The following is a 14573-nucleotide window of genomic DNA, read 5'->3' on the forward strand; positions in this document are numbered from 1 at the left end:
AGAAATGGCAAGAGCAATGAGAACAGCTGAAGTTTAATCTTCACTATTGTATCTGAATACAGGATAATGTCCATGCTGCTTCTGTGCAGCTGGACTCTTGTCACCTTTTAAGAATTGCAGTTTAGGATAAGGAGTCCACTTCTTCCTAGGGACAGCAGCACACCCACCCTTCAGAGGAGAGGAAGACACTCTACTACTTACAGGCTGAAAATTTATTATTATGAATTTCAGTTCTTAACAATGTAAAAACAGCACTAAGAAAAGTTCTTAGGAACAAGGAGGTTTAAATTGACATTTCATCATAACCAGAAAGGTTCTGATATAGACTGAGAGATCTGAAAGAACTGAGTCAGTAAGAGATCAGCGGATGATGTATCGTACATAAGGAACCTCTATGTCGTCTCCACTGTCACTGTTGCAGCACAGCTCAAACACAAGGGACTTCACATGATGTCCCAGTTTTTGCTTTGACACACAGCTCACGATCTCTGTCATCCTGAAATCAAAGAGCAGGAGACTTAAGAAGGAAGCAACCAAACATTGAAGGAAATGTGGCAGCAGATTGTAGAAAAAGAATGGGGAACCACACTGGGTTGTTGAGAATCCCATCCAAGGCTTACACTCCCATCAGCCCAGAGGCTAACTCACGGCTGATCCAACCGTTCCTTGAGCTTGCTGGCTGGCATAAAGACAGAATAGAGCATGGACACACCCTGGGACACCATGATGACTTCCAGCTTGTGCTCTGTCTGCAGAGGTTAGAAGAGATAGGAGTGGTGACTGTGAGATGGATAGTGCTGCTAAACCAAGTGGGCAGACCCCAAAAAGGGGGAGTTCACACAGGAAGGAGCCCTACCTTAAAGTAGTCTAGAAACTGCTGCAGGGTCATCTCCTCACCGCTAGGTTGCAGTCCCTGCACATCAAAGCGATCCCACAATGTCCACTCTTGATCATAGTACTAGGGGACAAAGGTAAGTGCTAAGAGGGGACTACCCCAAATGTTCTTAACATATTACAAGTGCATTAACCACAGCTCAATAATCAAAAACACACTTGTGGCATTACCTAACCATGATTAGGCAGCTTGAGTCTTTGTAAAGAAAAGGATACGTACACACTGCTAAGTCCCTGGTTTCCCTTTCCCTCATTTAACATCCCTTTTAGCTCTCCATGAACTGTTTATGTCAGCACCCTTCCTGCTTTTTTTTTTCTTTCCTGCTTCGTTGACACAGAATCTCACATTCTAGCAATACCTGAGCCAGTACTACAATTATGTTGTCCATGCGTTTGATGAATGAACACAGGTATTCAAAATATATCTTAGTGATGTAACACCTTATCTGCTGAGAAGCAAACTGCTCCCCACCCCCCACACCCATGCACAAAGGCACACACGGGCACACAGACACTCACAGAGCACACACAAACACACTGTATTGATGTACTCAGCATCCCTGAATGGTAACATGAAAATTTCCTATTCTTGGAGGTCCCATACCTGATGACACGCTGGAGCCAGAGGTGCAGAGAAGCTAAACAAAGGCAGAGCCAAGTTGATAAAACTGTTTTTGTAAGACTCCAGTTGTTGGTGGCCCTGAACCACCTTGTACAGCTCCAGACACACAAGGCCAACTATAACAGATGTGGTGGTTGCAATGGCTGGGATGATCTTGCCTGCAATCAGTTTGCTCTGTAAGACAGACAGTGACCACCAGGGATTACTGTTTAGGAGGAAGTAGGGTTCTACAAAGGCCCAAATGAAGGAAAATCAGCTTGGGCAAGGGTCAGTGGTACATCACAGACTCCTATTACCTTGTGCCGGTCTGCTGGGGAAATGCCATAGTTTTCGGCTCGGAGGTTGGATGCTGCCACAATGAAATCCATGTGAAAGTTGCTGTCGTCATCCTTTTTTTTTGTTTTTTGTTTTGGAGTGGAGAATTAAGAGAGTGAATGTCTACTTAGGATCCCAGTGTCTCCCCCAACTATGTACTGTGTTAACTCGGATGACCATTTGAAGTAAATGCATGCAGGTATTTTCAATTTTGTTGTTGTTGTTTTAAGTCAAACATAATTATTACAATTCTAACCTTCCCTCCTTCAAATCCCCCTGCTTTCCTTTTAAAAGCCATGGCCTTGTCTGGCTTAATACCTAAACATAAAACCTTAATAGAACCTACTCAGCCTGTGAGCACTACTTGTACTCCATGATTTCAGGGATGACAACAATTAGGAGACAACAATTAGGAGACTCAACACTGGGGAAGAGTATTTCTCCTACCTAAATAACTTCCTTAGTTGCCTGTAGTTCTCTGTCTATGGGTGGATTCCAATAATACCTGTCCCACTCCTCCCCTTATTATGTGTCTACTGGGACCCTGGGAACTCACAAACCACTCAGCAAAGCAGGTAGGCTAACTGCAGACCTTCACTCTCCTTCTGATCCTCCAAGTCTAATCTCCAGCTCTGGAGCAGAATACCTATAGCAGCCTCCCCAGTCATCTCTAGTGGACCCCACAGATCTTTCCCTCCTAGTCTCCCTCCACACATTCCTTGATTTGTCACAGATCTGAACTACAGGAGGCCCTCTCTGGGAAACTACAGGCCATGCTGATCCAGAAAACAGGCAGGCTAACTTTAACCAGATCTCTCCCCATCCCCCATAGTCCCCACACTCTCCCCTCAGCTCCTTCAAATCAAATCCACAAGCCTCATCCCTAGCTCTAGACCAGACTACCTCTGGCAGATTCCCACCACACTTCATCTCTAAAGATCCCACAGATGTTCCACTCCTAACTCTCCTAATTGCTTTGTTCTATCCCCTAATTTCAGCAAGCCTTCCCTGGGAAACCAGAAGCATGGAAGCTCTTTAGTAGACCTGCATGCTGTGGTCTCTGCTAAGTCTCTGTCCCCATAACCATGGCAATGACTTATCAGCTCCTAGTCAAACATCCTGTTTTCCCTCCCTCTCATAACCCCAAGCCCATTCCAGTTCCTGTGTCTCAGGTCCAGATACTAAGATACACATTTTACCTGGAAACCCCAGTCCCCCACACCTATCAGGGCCCCAGTTTGTCCACCATGATCAAGTAGGCTTCATCCGTACTTGGGCTAGGGATGTAGGTCCACTAGGCTAGGCTAGTGCAGGGAATAAGTGTGATAAACAAACTGAAGAAAGAATAAGGGGTGAGGCCATTAAAATTATGGCGCTGTGAGGGGAATTCAGAAAACTAATAAAGTAGAAACCTCCTAAAATGTAAGCTCTCTTGTGTGCTCATGCACACACACAAATACACCCATACGCACACACACATACACACAAGTACACCCACATGTACACAGACATACACATAAGACACATTTTTATACACACACACACCCATGTGTGTGCACACATTTACCAAACACATGCACAGGGGTTTTAATGATATAGTCCCCCCACTAGCTAGCTCTTGTCACAAAGGAAGCCTCCTTTACTGGGAATGGGTTCCATCTAATTGAGTTACACAGCCCTAAGGAGTCCCATGGGAATCCTCAAATAACCAAGGCTGTTGCAAAGACTATAGGCTGCTCTCCACAAACTGAGAGCAAGACCCCAGAGCTGAAGACAACACCTACCCAACCCACTGCACATGGAGATGCCTACTCAAAACCTTCACCCCTACAGGATTCCTGAGTCTTTGGTACAGTTAGTTGCTCTGCATGCTATCAACAGAAAAGCATAAACACCAAGCCAGCCACAAAACTTTTATCTGCAACAGAGTTCTGCCTGCAATACATACTAGGAAAACCCTGGTATAAAGCTTGTGGGAGTAATCAAGCAATACTTGATCTGACTTAAGACTCTCAACACGGGGTGGATCCATACCCAATACTGCTTGGGTGAACAAGAACCTGCGATATTCCAGGGATCTAATGTAAAATCAAATGATACCAGTCTGAGCAAAGACAGAAGAAAGAAAAATGATACCACAATGACAGAGTGACTCCTGGTGATTAATACTCTTCTATGTTTCGGGATCAGTGTCTTATTCAACCACCATCAGAGAAGTGTCCTCCTGAAGCAGATGGGAATATAGAGACAGACCCACAGCCAGACATCATGCAAAGGTTGGAGAGACCTTGGAAATCCATCCCTAAATGGGATGCCACCCTGAAATCCATCCCTTCTCATTTCAGGACATCTTCTGGAAAAGGAGGCAGAGAGAGTGAGGGGATGGAGGACACCAGGAGGACAAGGCCTTGTAAGTCGCCTGAGCAAAGCTCATAGGAACTCAGAGAGTAAAGCAGTATATACCTGTCAATTAAAAATCCTATGGACTCTACAGGAAAGGATAGAATAGAAGGGGGACATGCAGGAGGCAGAAAGAATACTGGGATAGAGCCAGGCACAGGAGATTCGTCCTGGGCTGGCCAACACATGGTAAAGCCAGCCCTGTGGCAGAATGTAGACTAAAATAAATGGTTATATTGAGTTAAGTCCTGTCAGAGACGAGCCTAGCTATACAGCCAAAATATCTGTAAATATATTTTGCATCTGTCTGAGTCTCATTTAAGGGAGCATGGGGCTAGGAGGAAGAACTAGGACTAATCTACATTTAAGGGACTTAGCCAATACATAATGAAGTAGACAGATTTTTGTGGGGGTGATGTTTTATTTTGATAAGAGTTTTTCCAAGAAGCTCCTGATGATGACCAGCACTGACAGGTAACATGGCACCACAGGCTGCACTACCAGCTTGGGCAATGTCAATGTCAGCAAGGACAATCTAATGCGATCATCAAGACCTACCGGGAAAAGAGATGGTGCTGCTCACCCAATCTCCCTCTAAAAGAAATCTATCAGTCTTCTTATGAGCCCACAGCAGTCACAGTACAGCATTCTTGTAATCCCAGCATACAGGCACAGAGACAGAATGACCCTAAGTTCAAGTCACCCTAGGCAACATAAATGCTGTCTTAAAAACATTTTTAATCAACAGCAAAGAGTCACTGGGCAGAGGACTCAAGCTTCAATTAGGGCTTTTGTACAAAAAAGTCAAAACATAGCTCAGGCAAGGTGACATTCCTTGTGTGAGGTAGCTTCCTCCCTAAAGCTCTTAACATCCAGATTAATTAGAGTACTCTGAGTCTGGTCCACAGAGGAAAAGTGAAAGCCTGTAGAAAAGATCTAGGGGGCTGGTGAGATGGCTCAGAGGGTAGAAGCACTGACTGCTCTTACAAAGGTCCTGAGTTCAAATCCCAGCAACCCTATGGTGGCTCACAAACACCCAAACTGAGATCTGATGCCCTCTTCTGGCATGTCTGAAGACAGCTACAGTGTACGTATAATAATAAATTAATCTTTTTTAAAAGAAAGTAGTAAAGTAGTAGTAGTAGTAGTAGTAGTAGTAGTAGTAGTAGTAGTAGTAGTAGTAGTAGTAGAAGTAGAGGCGGCAGCAGCAGGGGCAGCAGCAGTAGTATTGGAGAAGGAAAAAAAATCAAACTGTCAGGAAAGAGAGGTTGAGAGAGAGGACACTGTTGACACAGTATGGTGAAACAACAAATTACCAGCTCCCTAGATAAAGTAGGAGGGCTGCTTTTGAGCATGGGCAGAGCACATGTCTATTGTGGCCAGTGTGGTGTGAGCAAAGGAGCTCTGCTGGAGTGGCAGGAGACAGAAAGGAGAGAGGCAAGGGAGATGTGTAGCACTTAGTAGGGGATGGACTTGCAGTTCCCAGGGAAGTGTTAGGTGCCCAGGACCAAACAAGGATGACATTAGTGGAAATACCCAACAAAGGGGTGACAGAACCAGTACAGATTATATTCAGTGCATCGGTTGAGGGACGGTACCACCTAACTATCTAAAAAAATTTATCCAAGAATGGTTCCTGTCTAAAGGAAATGCATAAAGAGCGGAGCAGAGACTGAAGGAAAGGCCATCCAGAGACTGCCCCACATAGGGATCCATGCCATCTGCAGACACCAAACCCAGACACTATTGCTGATGCCAAGAAGTGCTTGCTGACAGTAAACGTGGTCTAGCTGTCCCCTGAGATGCTCTGCCAGAGCTGGACCAGTAGATATGAAAATACTAGCAGACAGCCATCAGACTGAGCACGGGGACCCCAAATGGAAGAGTTAGGGGAAGGACTGAAGGAGCTGAAGGGTATTGTAACCCCATAGGAAGAACAACAATATCTAATAACTGCCCCCCCAAGCCCCCACCCTAGAGCACACAGGGACTAAACCACTGCCCAAAGATTACACATGGAGGGACTCACAGCTCCAGCTATGTATGTAGCAGAAGCCTGCCTTATCTGACATCAATGGGACAGAAGGCCCTTGGTACTGTGGAGGCTCCATACCCCAGCATGGGGGATGCTAGGGTGGTGAGGCAGGAGTGGTTGAGTGGGTGAGCACCCTCATAGAGGCAGAGGAGAGAGGGGATGGGATGTGAGGGTTTGTGGAGGGAAACTGGGAAGGGGACAACATTTGAAATGTCAATAAATAAAATAATATCAAAAAATTAAGAGTCTGGTCTTTTCTTGGTTTCAGAAAGTCCTGTTGTACTAGGTTTTTGATTGATTTTGAGAAAGAACTTAAAGTTTGGTGGGTAGGGAGGGGATGATGATCTAGAAGGACTTGGGGAAGGAGAAGAATATGCTCAACGTATACTTAAATTTAAAAACAGTTTTAAATAGGAAAAACAAACAAACTCCTGCTGGTGCTGCCTTTGTTCAGGTCTTGTTTCTTGTCATTTATAGGAGATACAATCTACAATCACCAAGTTTTTTTTAATCCCCTTGCTCTTACGTTTTTCCACCTTTTCTTCCCAAGTCTGAGGAGCAGTTAATTGTGTTGTAGATGTATCCACTGAACATAGTGAACAATACTGTCCTGACCACCTGTGGTTTGTGGAAATCAAGGTAGGTACTAGGGTCCTAGCCAAGTCTCAGGACTAGTGAATTAATGAATCTTAGAGAAGAACTGCTTAATCCCACTTTATTAAGCCAGCCAAATTCCTAACTGCATTCTAAGTTTCAACTCTTAGGTGCACAGGTGTTGCTCTCACCCTTCATCAAAGAAAGTTCTCTTTTAAACAGAAGGAGACCACTGCAGGCCCACAATCTTGACAAAAGCCTATGCTAGGCACCTGCGCCCACCTTCCTAACCATCCCAGCTACCCCACACCAAATACCTTCTCAAACTCAATGGGGTACATCTTGAATCCAAGCATCTTGTCTGGAGTAGGAAGTGCAGTCTTGAGTTCCTCCAGGTGGCTGTCATCTGCAGAAAGGACACCATGGTCTCTGGTGAACCCACTGCACTGCCCAAGGTGAAATCTGGACTGGGAAGTGGTGTTTATGTAAAAGTATTTGAAAGGGAGAGGCATCCTGGAAGGTGTAAGGGAAGGGGAGTCGAGGAGAGAAAACACTTCCCTGCCCAAAGGGCACAGGGAAGTAGGGGTGAGGAATACAAACACATGAAGACCTGGAGGTCCTGAGTAACAAAGATGAAAACCTCACAACAAGGAAGCAGCATATTCACACACCATGAAAGATGGAAGCAACTCAATTACCCACCAATAAGTTAAGAGACAAATGCAGAAGCTGTAAAAAGGGGAGAAAATTGTAGGACTATATTAATATACAACCATTACACTAAATAAAGTAGATAAAGTAAATGGGACACAGGAAGAAATCTCTGCTTTGAGTTTGCTTCCCTGTGGATCCACTAATATGATACAGCTAGTGGTCAAAAGATTCAAACAAAAAAGGTAGACAAAGGTTTTCAAGGATGGTGAGGTGGTAGAGAATGGGAGAAGTTGTTCAAGGGCCACAGGAGTTTAGTTTTGTAAGATGAAGACGATGGAGCTGAGCAAAGTGATTTAGATTAAGTTCACAGGAAGATAGAATCTAGTTAATGGAAAGAAATGGCAAGCAAGTCGGGAGAGGGGAGAGACACACTGTTATGAACAAACAGTGAATGAAGGAGGGGAAAGTCTCAAAGGAAGATTGTTGGTCAAATCTCACTCATGAGGAGACAACTACTCTCTGAAAGGCAAACTGAGGAACTGTATCAACTTGGGAGATTTTTACAAGAGAACAGATTCCTCAGGGAGATCAGAAGAGAAAACAGAGTGTGTGACACAGAGTGCAAAAATCGAGGTGTGCTTTAAGCAGATACAGAGAGGACAGGAACACAGAGGGAGAATAGAGGCGACCTGTTACCAAGGAGACAAAACAGCAAAGGTATCAAGACACCCAGAGGGCAGGGAGCAGTCCGGTTCTTTTTGCATGAAAAGTACATAAATTGAGAAGAAACAAGAAGGAGAATTCGACAAAGTCATCAGACAAGGAAGGCAATGAACCATTTCCATTAAGTCCATATTGCAGAGAAATGAGATACAGAGGTTTTGTTTTTCCACCCATCAACCCTTAAGCACAGACTAGGTAAATCTCAGGAATACAGTGAAAATCCTGGCCAGTGGCAAACACCAGAGGGAAGGCTGAGTGGGACAGAATACAAACAGATGATCCCTGAACAAATGGTGAAGCATTCTCACCGATAGTGGTGGCACTGGTACTCTGCAGCTCCTGCTCAGAAACATGGATCCTGATGCCAGACTTGGGAGCAAACTTGGGGACCGGCAGAGACTGCAGGAGGTTGGCCACAACAGCCCAGTCCTGGGACCCTCCTAGTCCGTATGTCTGAGCAAACAGGTTGGCAGCAGCCATCACATAATCCAGATGCAGGGGCTGAAAGAAAGCCATGGCAAAGGAAAGTCAGCTTAACAGCCACAGGTTAAGAGTGGAGAGACCCACTCCCCACATACCCACCTGGGAGATCCCAAGGACACTTACATTGTTTATGTCAAAGATGAGAGGATGCGGACAGCGTTTTGGTCCTGACCAAAAAAGTGCTCCAGAGCTCGTAAGCTAGGAGAATGCAAAGGTATGAAGAGGACAGAGGGAGAAGCACTCTCAGGCAGTCCTCAGGCCAAGAAGCCTAGGTTCACCATTCTTGGGAAATTCACAATGAGTCAAACACATGGCAAGTTCAACTTACCAATTTATATGAGGCAATATTAAGAAATGAAAGTTAGTCCTTTCTAAATGCCCACAAGCCACCCCTACTTCACAGATACGGCTTACCAAGACCTTAGGCATGTCACGAACCAGTGTCCAACACACCTGGGACTTGAACCTACTTCATGCTTAACTATAAAACTTCTCACAACTACAGCCCTCAAAGAGAACTCAGCAGTGGCTCAGCCCACAGGTGCAGCTGGGAAGGAAACTAAGCCCCTTGCCTGGCTGACAGAAGGAGGAAAACACAAATCCTTGCACCAAGTCCTGGCCTACACCTTGCCTTGAGGTGCCTGTGGCAGCTAGACTGCCTGGAAGAAGCCATGTCCAGAGAGAGGATAGTAAGCATCCAATTTCCTGGAAATGTGCTCAGCCAAATACATCCACCGAGTATGTAATACCTGAGTTGGAGGGTAGTTGTGCAGCAACTGCTGGATGTTGTGAGAATACTGGGTGTGCCAGTGCTGGTAGGCCCAAGTCACACAGTCAGCCCAAGTCTGTGGCCTCTGCAGGACCAGGCTGCAGTGTATGGCCTCCAGTACTTCCAAAGGCTGGGTGCCGGCTAGCTGCAGTGTCCGCTCCATGAACTTGGGGTCCCTATCCAATACAAAGACCTGGATTACTTCAGAGGCCTAGAAGTAAGGTTTCTGGGCAAGCCTTCTTTCTCCAGGGAAAATGTCATTCCTGACCATTTCCCATCACCCTCCACCAGCAAAAGGCTCAATCAACCATTAGTTATCCAAAGCATCTACCAAGGATGTGCCTTGAGGAGAGCAGACAAGGACGCCTTTGTTGATTGGCTTCTGTTGGCTGTTGGTTTGTCTGTTACTTACATGAGGTATTGGTTAACGTTTTCAGCTGACTGCTTGAAGAGCCCTTCAAACTCATCCCGAGCCCACTACAGACAGAGCAAACAAATGCATGTCAGCAACGGCCAAACAAACAAACCAAAACCAAAACAAAAAAAGTTCTTGTACACATTATAATGTGAGACAACCAGTTAGTAAAGACTGTTCTGGGTGAAGACTGCATTAACCTGTACAATGAGGATACCCACGTGTTCCAGACCAGAGGTCATAATTTGCAGCCAAGTACGTATGTGTGAGAACCTGGAATGTTCATGGCAATACAGGTGTGATGTGTTTGGATTATAAGAAAGAGAGACAGAAGGGAAGAAGTCACACTTAAAAGAACAATGACCTATTGGCAGTTACTCTTAGTACTGAGCAGAACAGCACCCAGGTCTCAACAGGAATTTCTCTGGTTTTTGTTGCTGTTGTTTTGTTTGCCCCCCCCCCCTCCAAGGTTTCTGAGAACTAGGAGGTCACTGCAGAAATGGTCTGGGGCATGTACACAGACACTGGACCATACAGGTTCTAAATTCTAACTCTCACACATACTTACCTGCTTTTATGACCTATTGCAGTGGAATAAAACTCCCCTGTAGCCAGCTGGTTTTCAAGTCTCTGATGTAACTAGCTAGCATTTACACTCATCAAAGTTAGTGTGTGAGCACATGCAGACTGCAAGACTGAGTGTGGTGCCAACTACAAACCCACTGCTAAGAATTTTACCAAAGTATATGAACAGCCCATATCCAGCCTAAGTGCTTTACAAAATCTCCCTGGTAGGTATTACTTCAATGCACATTTTGCACATGAGGAATCTGAGGACCAGACAGGTCTCCTCCTACAAAGTTACCGAACACATTCTAAAACCTTTTGTGCTACTCTGCCTGCTGTACAGACTCAGAGACATTTTATAACCTGGAACAAGAAACAGGATAAAGGAATTTGGTTGGAACTCTCTAGTCTATTCCTACCTGATCTCCACCTGCTTGGCATGGCCTCAAAATACTGACACTATGAGCCGAGGAGCAAACAGAAACTAAACAACCCCCACCCAACCTCCCTGGGCCCCGTTGAACTGGAGGAACACAAGCAGAACTAGGCTCTGGGTTTAGTGTCCAGTAGAGCATTCATTTTGTTCAGCCAGAGGACACACAAGATTTTGTACTTGACAACACAGACAGAAGTCACACTGAAAAACCAGCTGTTTAACTTAACACTTTGGGTAAGATTTTAACACACCAAAAATGCACTCATTATTACAGGTAAATTAGGAAATCAGCAGAGACAACAATAGCTGATTTGTGTAGCAAAAAGCATCGTTTATGGGTCATTCTCACTCTTCAGACACATGTCCAACTGATAGGTTCTCTTTAACTCTTTCAAAACTAGAAGGTTAAGGTTAATTGTTGTACTTAAAATGTTTTCCATACAATATAGTTGGATTGTATTTTTTTCCTTCTGCCAACCCCTCCCAGAACCTCCTAAACTCCCCAGCCACTTTACTCACATGCCATCTCTCAAGAAAACTCTATAACAAGTAAAACCCCAAAGAAATAAAGAAATAAAAACCCACGAGCAAGACAAGTAATACCAAAACAGAAGTGCACAAGAAAAAACCTGAAGTCCACCTGGCCACCTTCTTCTAGGCATGGAGCCTACCCTGGAATGTGGTTGATATATGCCATTAACATTCCATTGTAGAGGAGGTTTATTCCTTTTCTGAGCTTGGTTAGAGCTGTCAATTTGTGTGGAATTCCCCTTCTTTGTGTTGGGATTTTGCCTGGCTTGAACTTGTACAATTTTGAGTGCTGTCAATCAGAAGTGGATGACTCCAAAGAAACCATGTATGATACATAGATAACACACGTGGGCTGGTATACATATGATTGGTATAAAGACATGGGACGTGTTCCGGACCCAGAACACTTCAGAATCTAGAAATCTGTAGCAGGAGACTGGCAAAGGCTCGAGGACCTAAACCTACCACCTCCCATTCCTCCCAAGGTTGATCACCTGCAGGGTGTGCTCTATGGCATTAGGGAAGTTCTTCAGTGTGCAGATGGGGATGGATTTCTCAGGTGGGTCCTGGCTTGAGCTGTAAGATTCTGTCAAGAAGGGAACAACCACCTGCACATTGCCCTTGGTGCCCAGCGTGCCTGATTCCAGCAGAGGCTTACGATAGTAAACACAACGGCGGTCCACATATAATCCTTTTAGGGAGATGGGAAGAAATGGCAGATGAGTAGCAGGCAAGCTTACATAAGGCAGGAACACAGGTCAGGTTGCTCTACAGAATGAGTTCCAGGAGAGCAGAGGCTACAGAGAGAAACCCTGTCTCGAAAAACCAAGGCAAGACAGGAATACAAGATCCTCATACATACACTCTACCCTGCTCTTGCCCTCCTCACTCAACTCCAAACTTACGAGCATCCACATTGTCTAGGGCATTGGCCACACCATCCAGCTTTTGGAAGAAGTCATCATCATAAACGTGTTCTGTCTCCGGGCCTACTCGATTCTGGTGGCTGAATATCCTGATGTGTGGATTTATGTCACGCACTGCTGCAGCAGCAGTCTCAGACTTTAATTTCTGGGTGGGAATATGAAAAACAGAGCTGTTTCCCACACACCGAGGTGACCAAAGTCCACAGAGATATCCCAAGATTTATCTCATAAAGGGTTAGGCTCAAAGCCAACCAGGCTCAAACAGTGCCAATACCATCTGGCTGGGCACAACAGATATTATAAAGGACATTAGAATGTTCTTTTATGACAGCTACATTTCTACTAATTCATAAAATTCTGTCTTCTTTTACTTTAAGGATTATAAAGGAAGGGCTGGAGGGATGGCTCAGCAGTTAACAGCACTGACTGTTCTGCCAGAGGTCTTGGGGTTCAAGTTCCAAAAAATACATGGTGGCTCACAATCATCCATAGTGGGATCCAATGCCCTCTTCCGCTGTGTCTGGAGACATTGACAGTGTACTCAAATATATAAAATAAATAAATCTTTAAAAAAAAAACAGGATTATAAATGGAATTTGCCACCACACAATATTTTGAGTTAAAATAAGAAATAAGGTCAGAATAGCCCAACAGCTACTCTAATTTCAATTAATGACATCCAGAGTAACCCAAATAAAACCACAGACAGACTGAGACTCCTCTGGTTCTACTTTCACTTCTGGAATACATGGGTTGTGGCTTCCTCCACCTGAACTCTCTGTTCTTTAAATACCACACACCCGAATGTCTTATCTTCCCTCAGGCTTCTACTACTTTTGCATGGTCAAATGTCTTCCCACACACCTTTACTGTTTCACCATGGTAAGGTCCATTTCCCTAGGAGAAAGCCTTCTTCATAAGCACTGAAAACAAGCACCCTCCTGACATTTTCCAATTGCTACTTCTCAGTTCCTCTTTACTTCTCTTACACGTTTGAGATTCTAACATTAGCCATATGCCACTTACTGCAACAGTAGGCTGTCATGGTCAAACAAGAGTCTCCCAAAGCTTTTGGGAGTGTAGGTCATAAGCACCACAACTTCCTATGTTAGAATCGTAAGCAGATTATTTAAAAGTGTTAGTCCACTTAACACACTATGTCAAGAACAGATGAGATAAGCATAAGCATTTACCAGCAAAAATACTTCCAGTACAGAATACCCCTGAGGACTCAGACCATACTCACATCTTTATAAATATGTTTTAGGTTACATACTCTCATGAAACAGCTGAGTGTATGTGTCTGTCTGTCTGTCTGTCTGTGTACACACAAGTACAGGTGTATATAGGCACACACAAGCATATATACAATGCCAAGTACATGTATGAACGAGTGGGATCCTACTGTACTAGTAGTAGTAGTAGTAGTAGTAGTAGTAGTAGTAGTAGTAGTAGTAGTAGTAGTCATAGTAGTCGTAGTAGTCGTAGTAGTCGTAGTCGTAGTCGTAGTCCATATACTCTATGTGCGGCTCTCAGCTCTCTTCCTTTTTTTTTTGGTCATCAGATTCTAGTTATCTGGAAAACAGCTTCCCAGCTTCCCTGAACTGGCTTCCTAAACGTATGGAAGGAATTTGTCCTTTCCACTAACAGAGCAATCTGGGAGAGGAACAGTATTTGATGCCATTTAATTTCTTATTGAGTCTTACAGACTCAGTGTTACATGAGGAGGACACCAAAATGCAATCAGGAAGCTTCTCACTTGCTCCAATCTTCCCACTAGAGGAAGCCAGGAACATTTCTTTTGTTACCTTATGTTTTCTAAATCTAGAGTCTAGGATGCTTGATGAAAAACGAAGTAAAGGAAAGATGAATTATCAACAAGACAATCAAGGAAACACTGACCTGTAGGGAATGCCCTATTACCAATCTCACAATGTCACATCTGCCATGCCTGAGCATCCAAGCTTAGGTAGGGAGGGAAAACCAGGCAAATGAAAAAACTGTGACAGGGAAAAATATCTATTGACCTCACACCTGAATGCCTGAAAAAAGGAGGGAACTAAAGGGGGAGAAAAAAAAAAAAAGGAAGGGAGGAGAGGGGGATGGGAGGGGAGGGAAGAAATATCTGAGCCATTTAGGTTAGAATCAAATAGGAGAAAGAAAGCCATGCCATCCTACTCACTGTGATGTCCCAGGGACGGAAGAGAAA

General features: G+C 44.4%; 1 protein-coding gene across 1 annotated transcript; it reads right to left on the bottom strand.

Annotated features, from left to right (window-relative positions):
- Positions 1-213: 213 nt before the first annotated feature.
- On the bottom strand, positions 214-14570 carry LOC146999870 (ubiquitin-like modifier-activating enzyme 1 Y; the record flags this gene model as incomplete). The annotated part of the gene is made up of 13 exons (XM_085834427.1): positions 214-496; positions 649-749; positions 857-958; positions 1499-1690; positions 1813-1905; positions 7178-7266; positions 8546-8738; positions 8844-8918; positions 9470-9665; positions 9902-9966; positions 11933-12129; positions 12344-12509; positions 14547-14570. Coding segments are annotated over 13 exons (1629 nt in total), but the record flags the coding sequence as incomplete, so codon positions are not given.
- Positions 14571-14573: the final 3 nt, after the last annotated feature.

The sequence above is a fragment of the Mus caroli genome, unplaced genomic scaffold, assembly GCF_978045245.1.
Source record: "Mus caroli unplaced genomic scaffold, Mus_caroli_1 scaffold_34, whole genome shotgun sequence".
Taxonomy (NCBI): domain Eukaryota; kingdom Metazoa; phylum Chordata; class Mammalia; order Rodentia; family Muridae; genus Mus; species Mus caroli.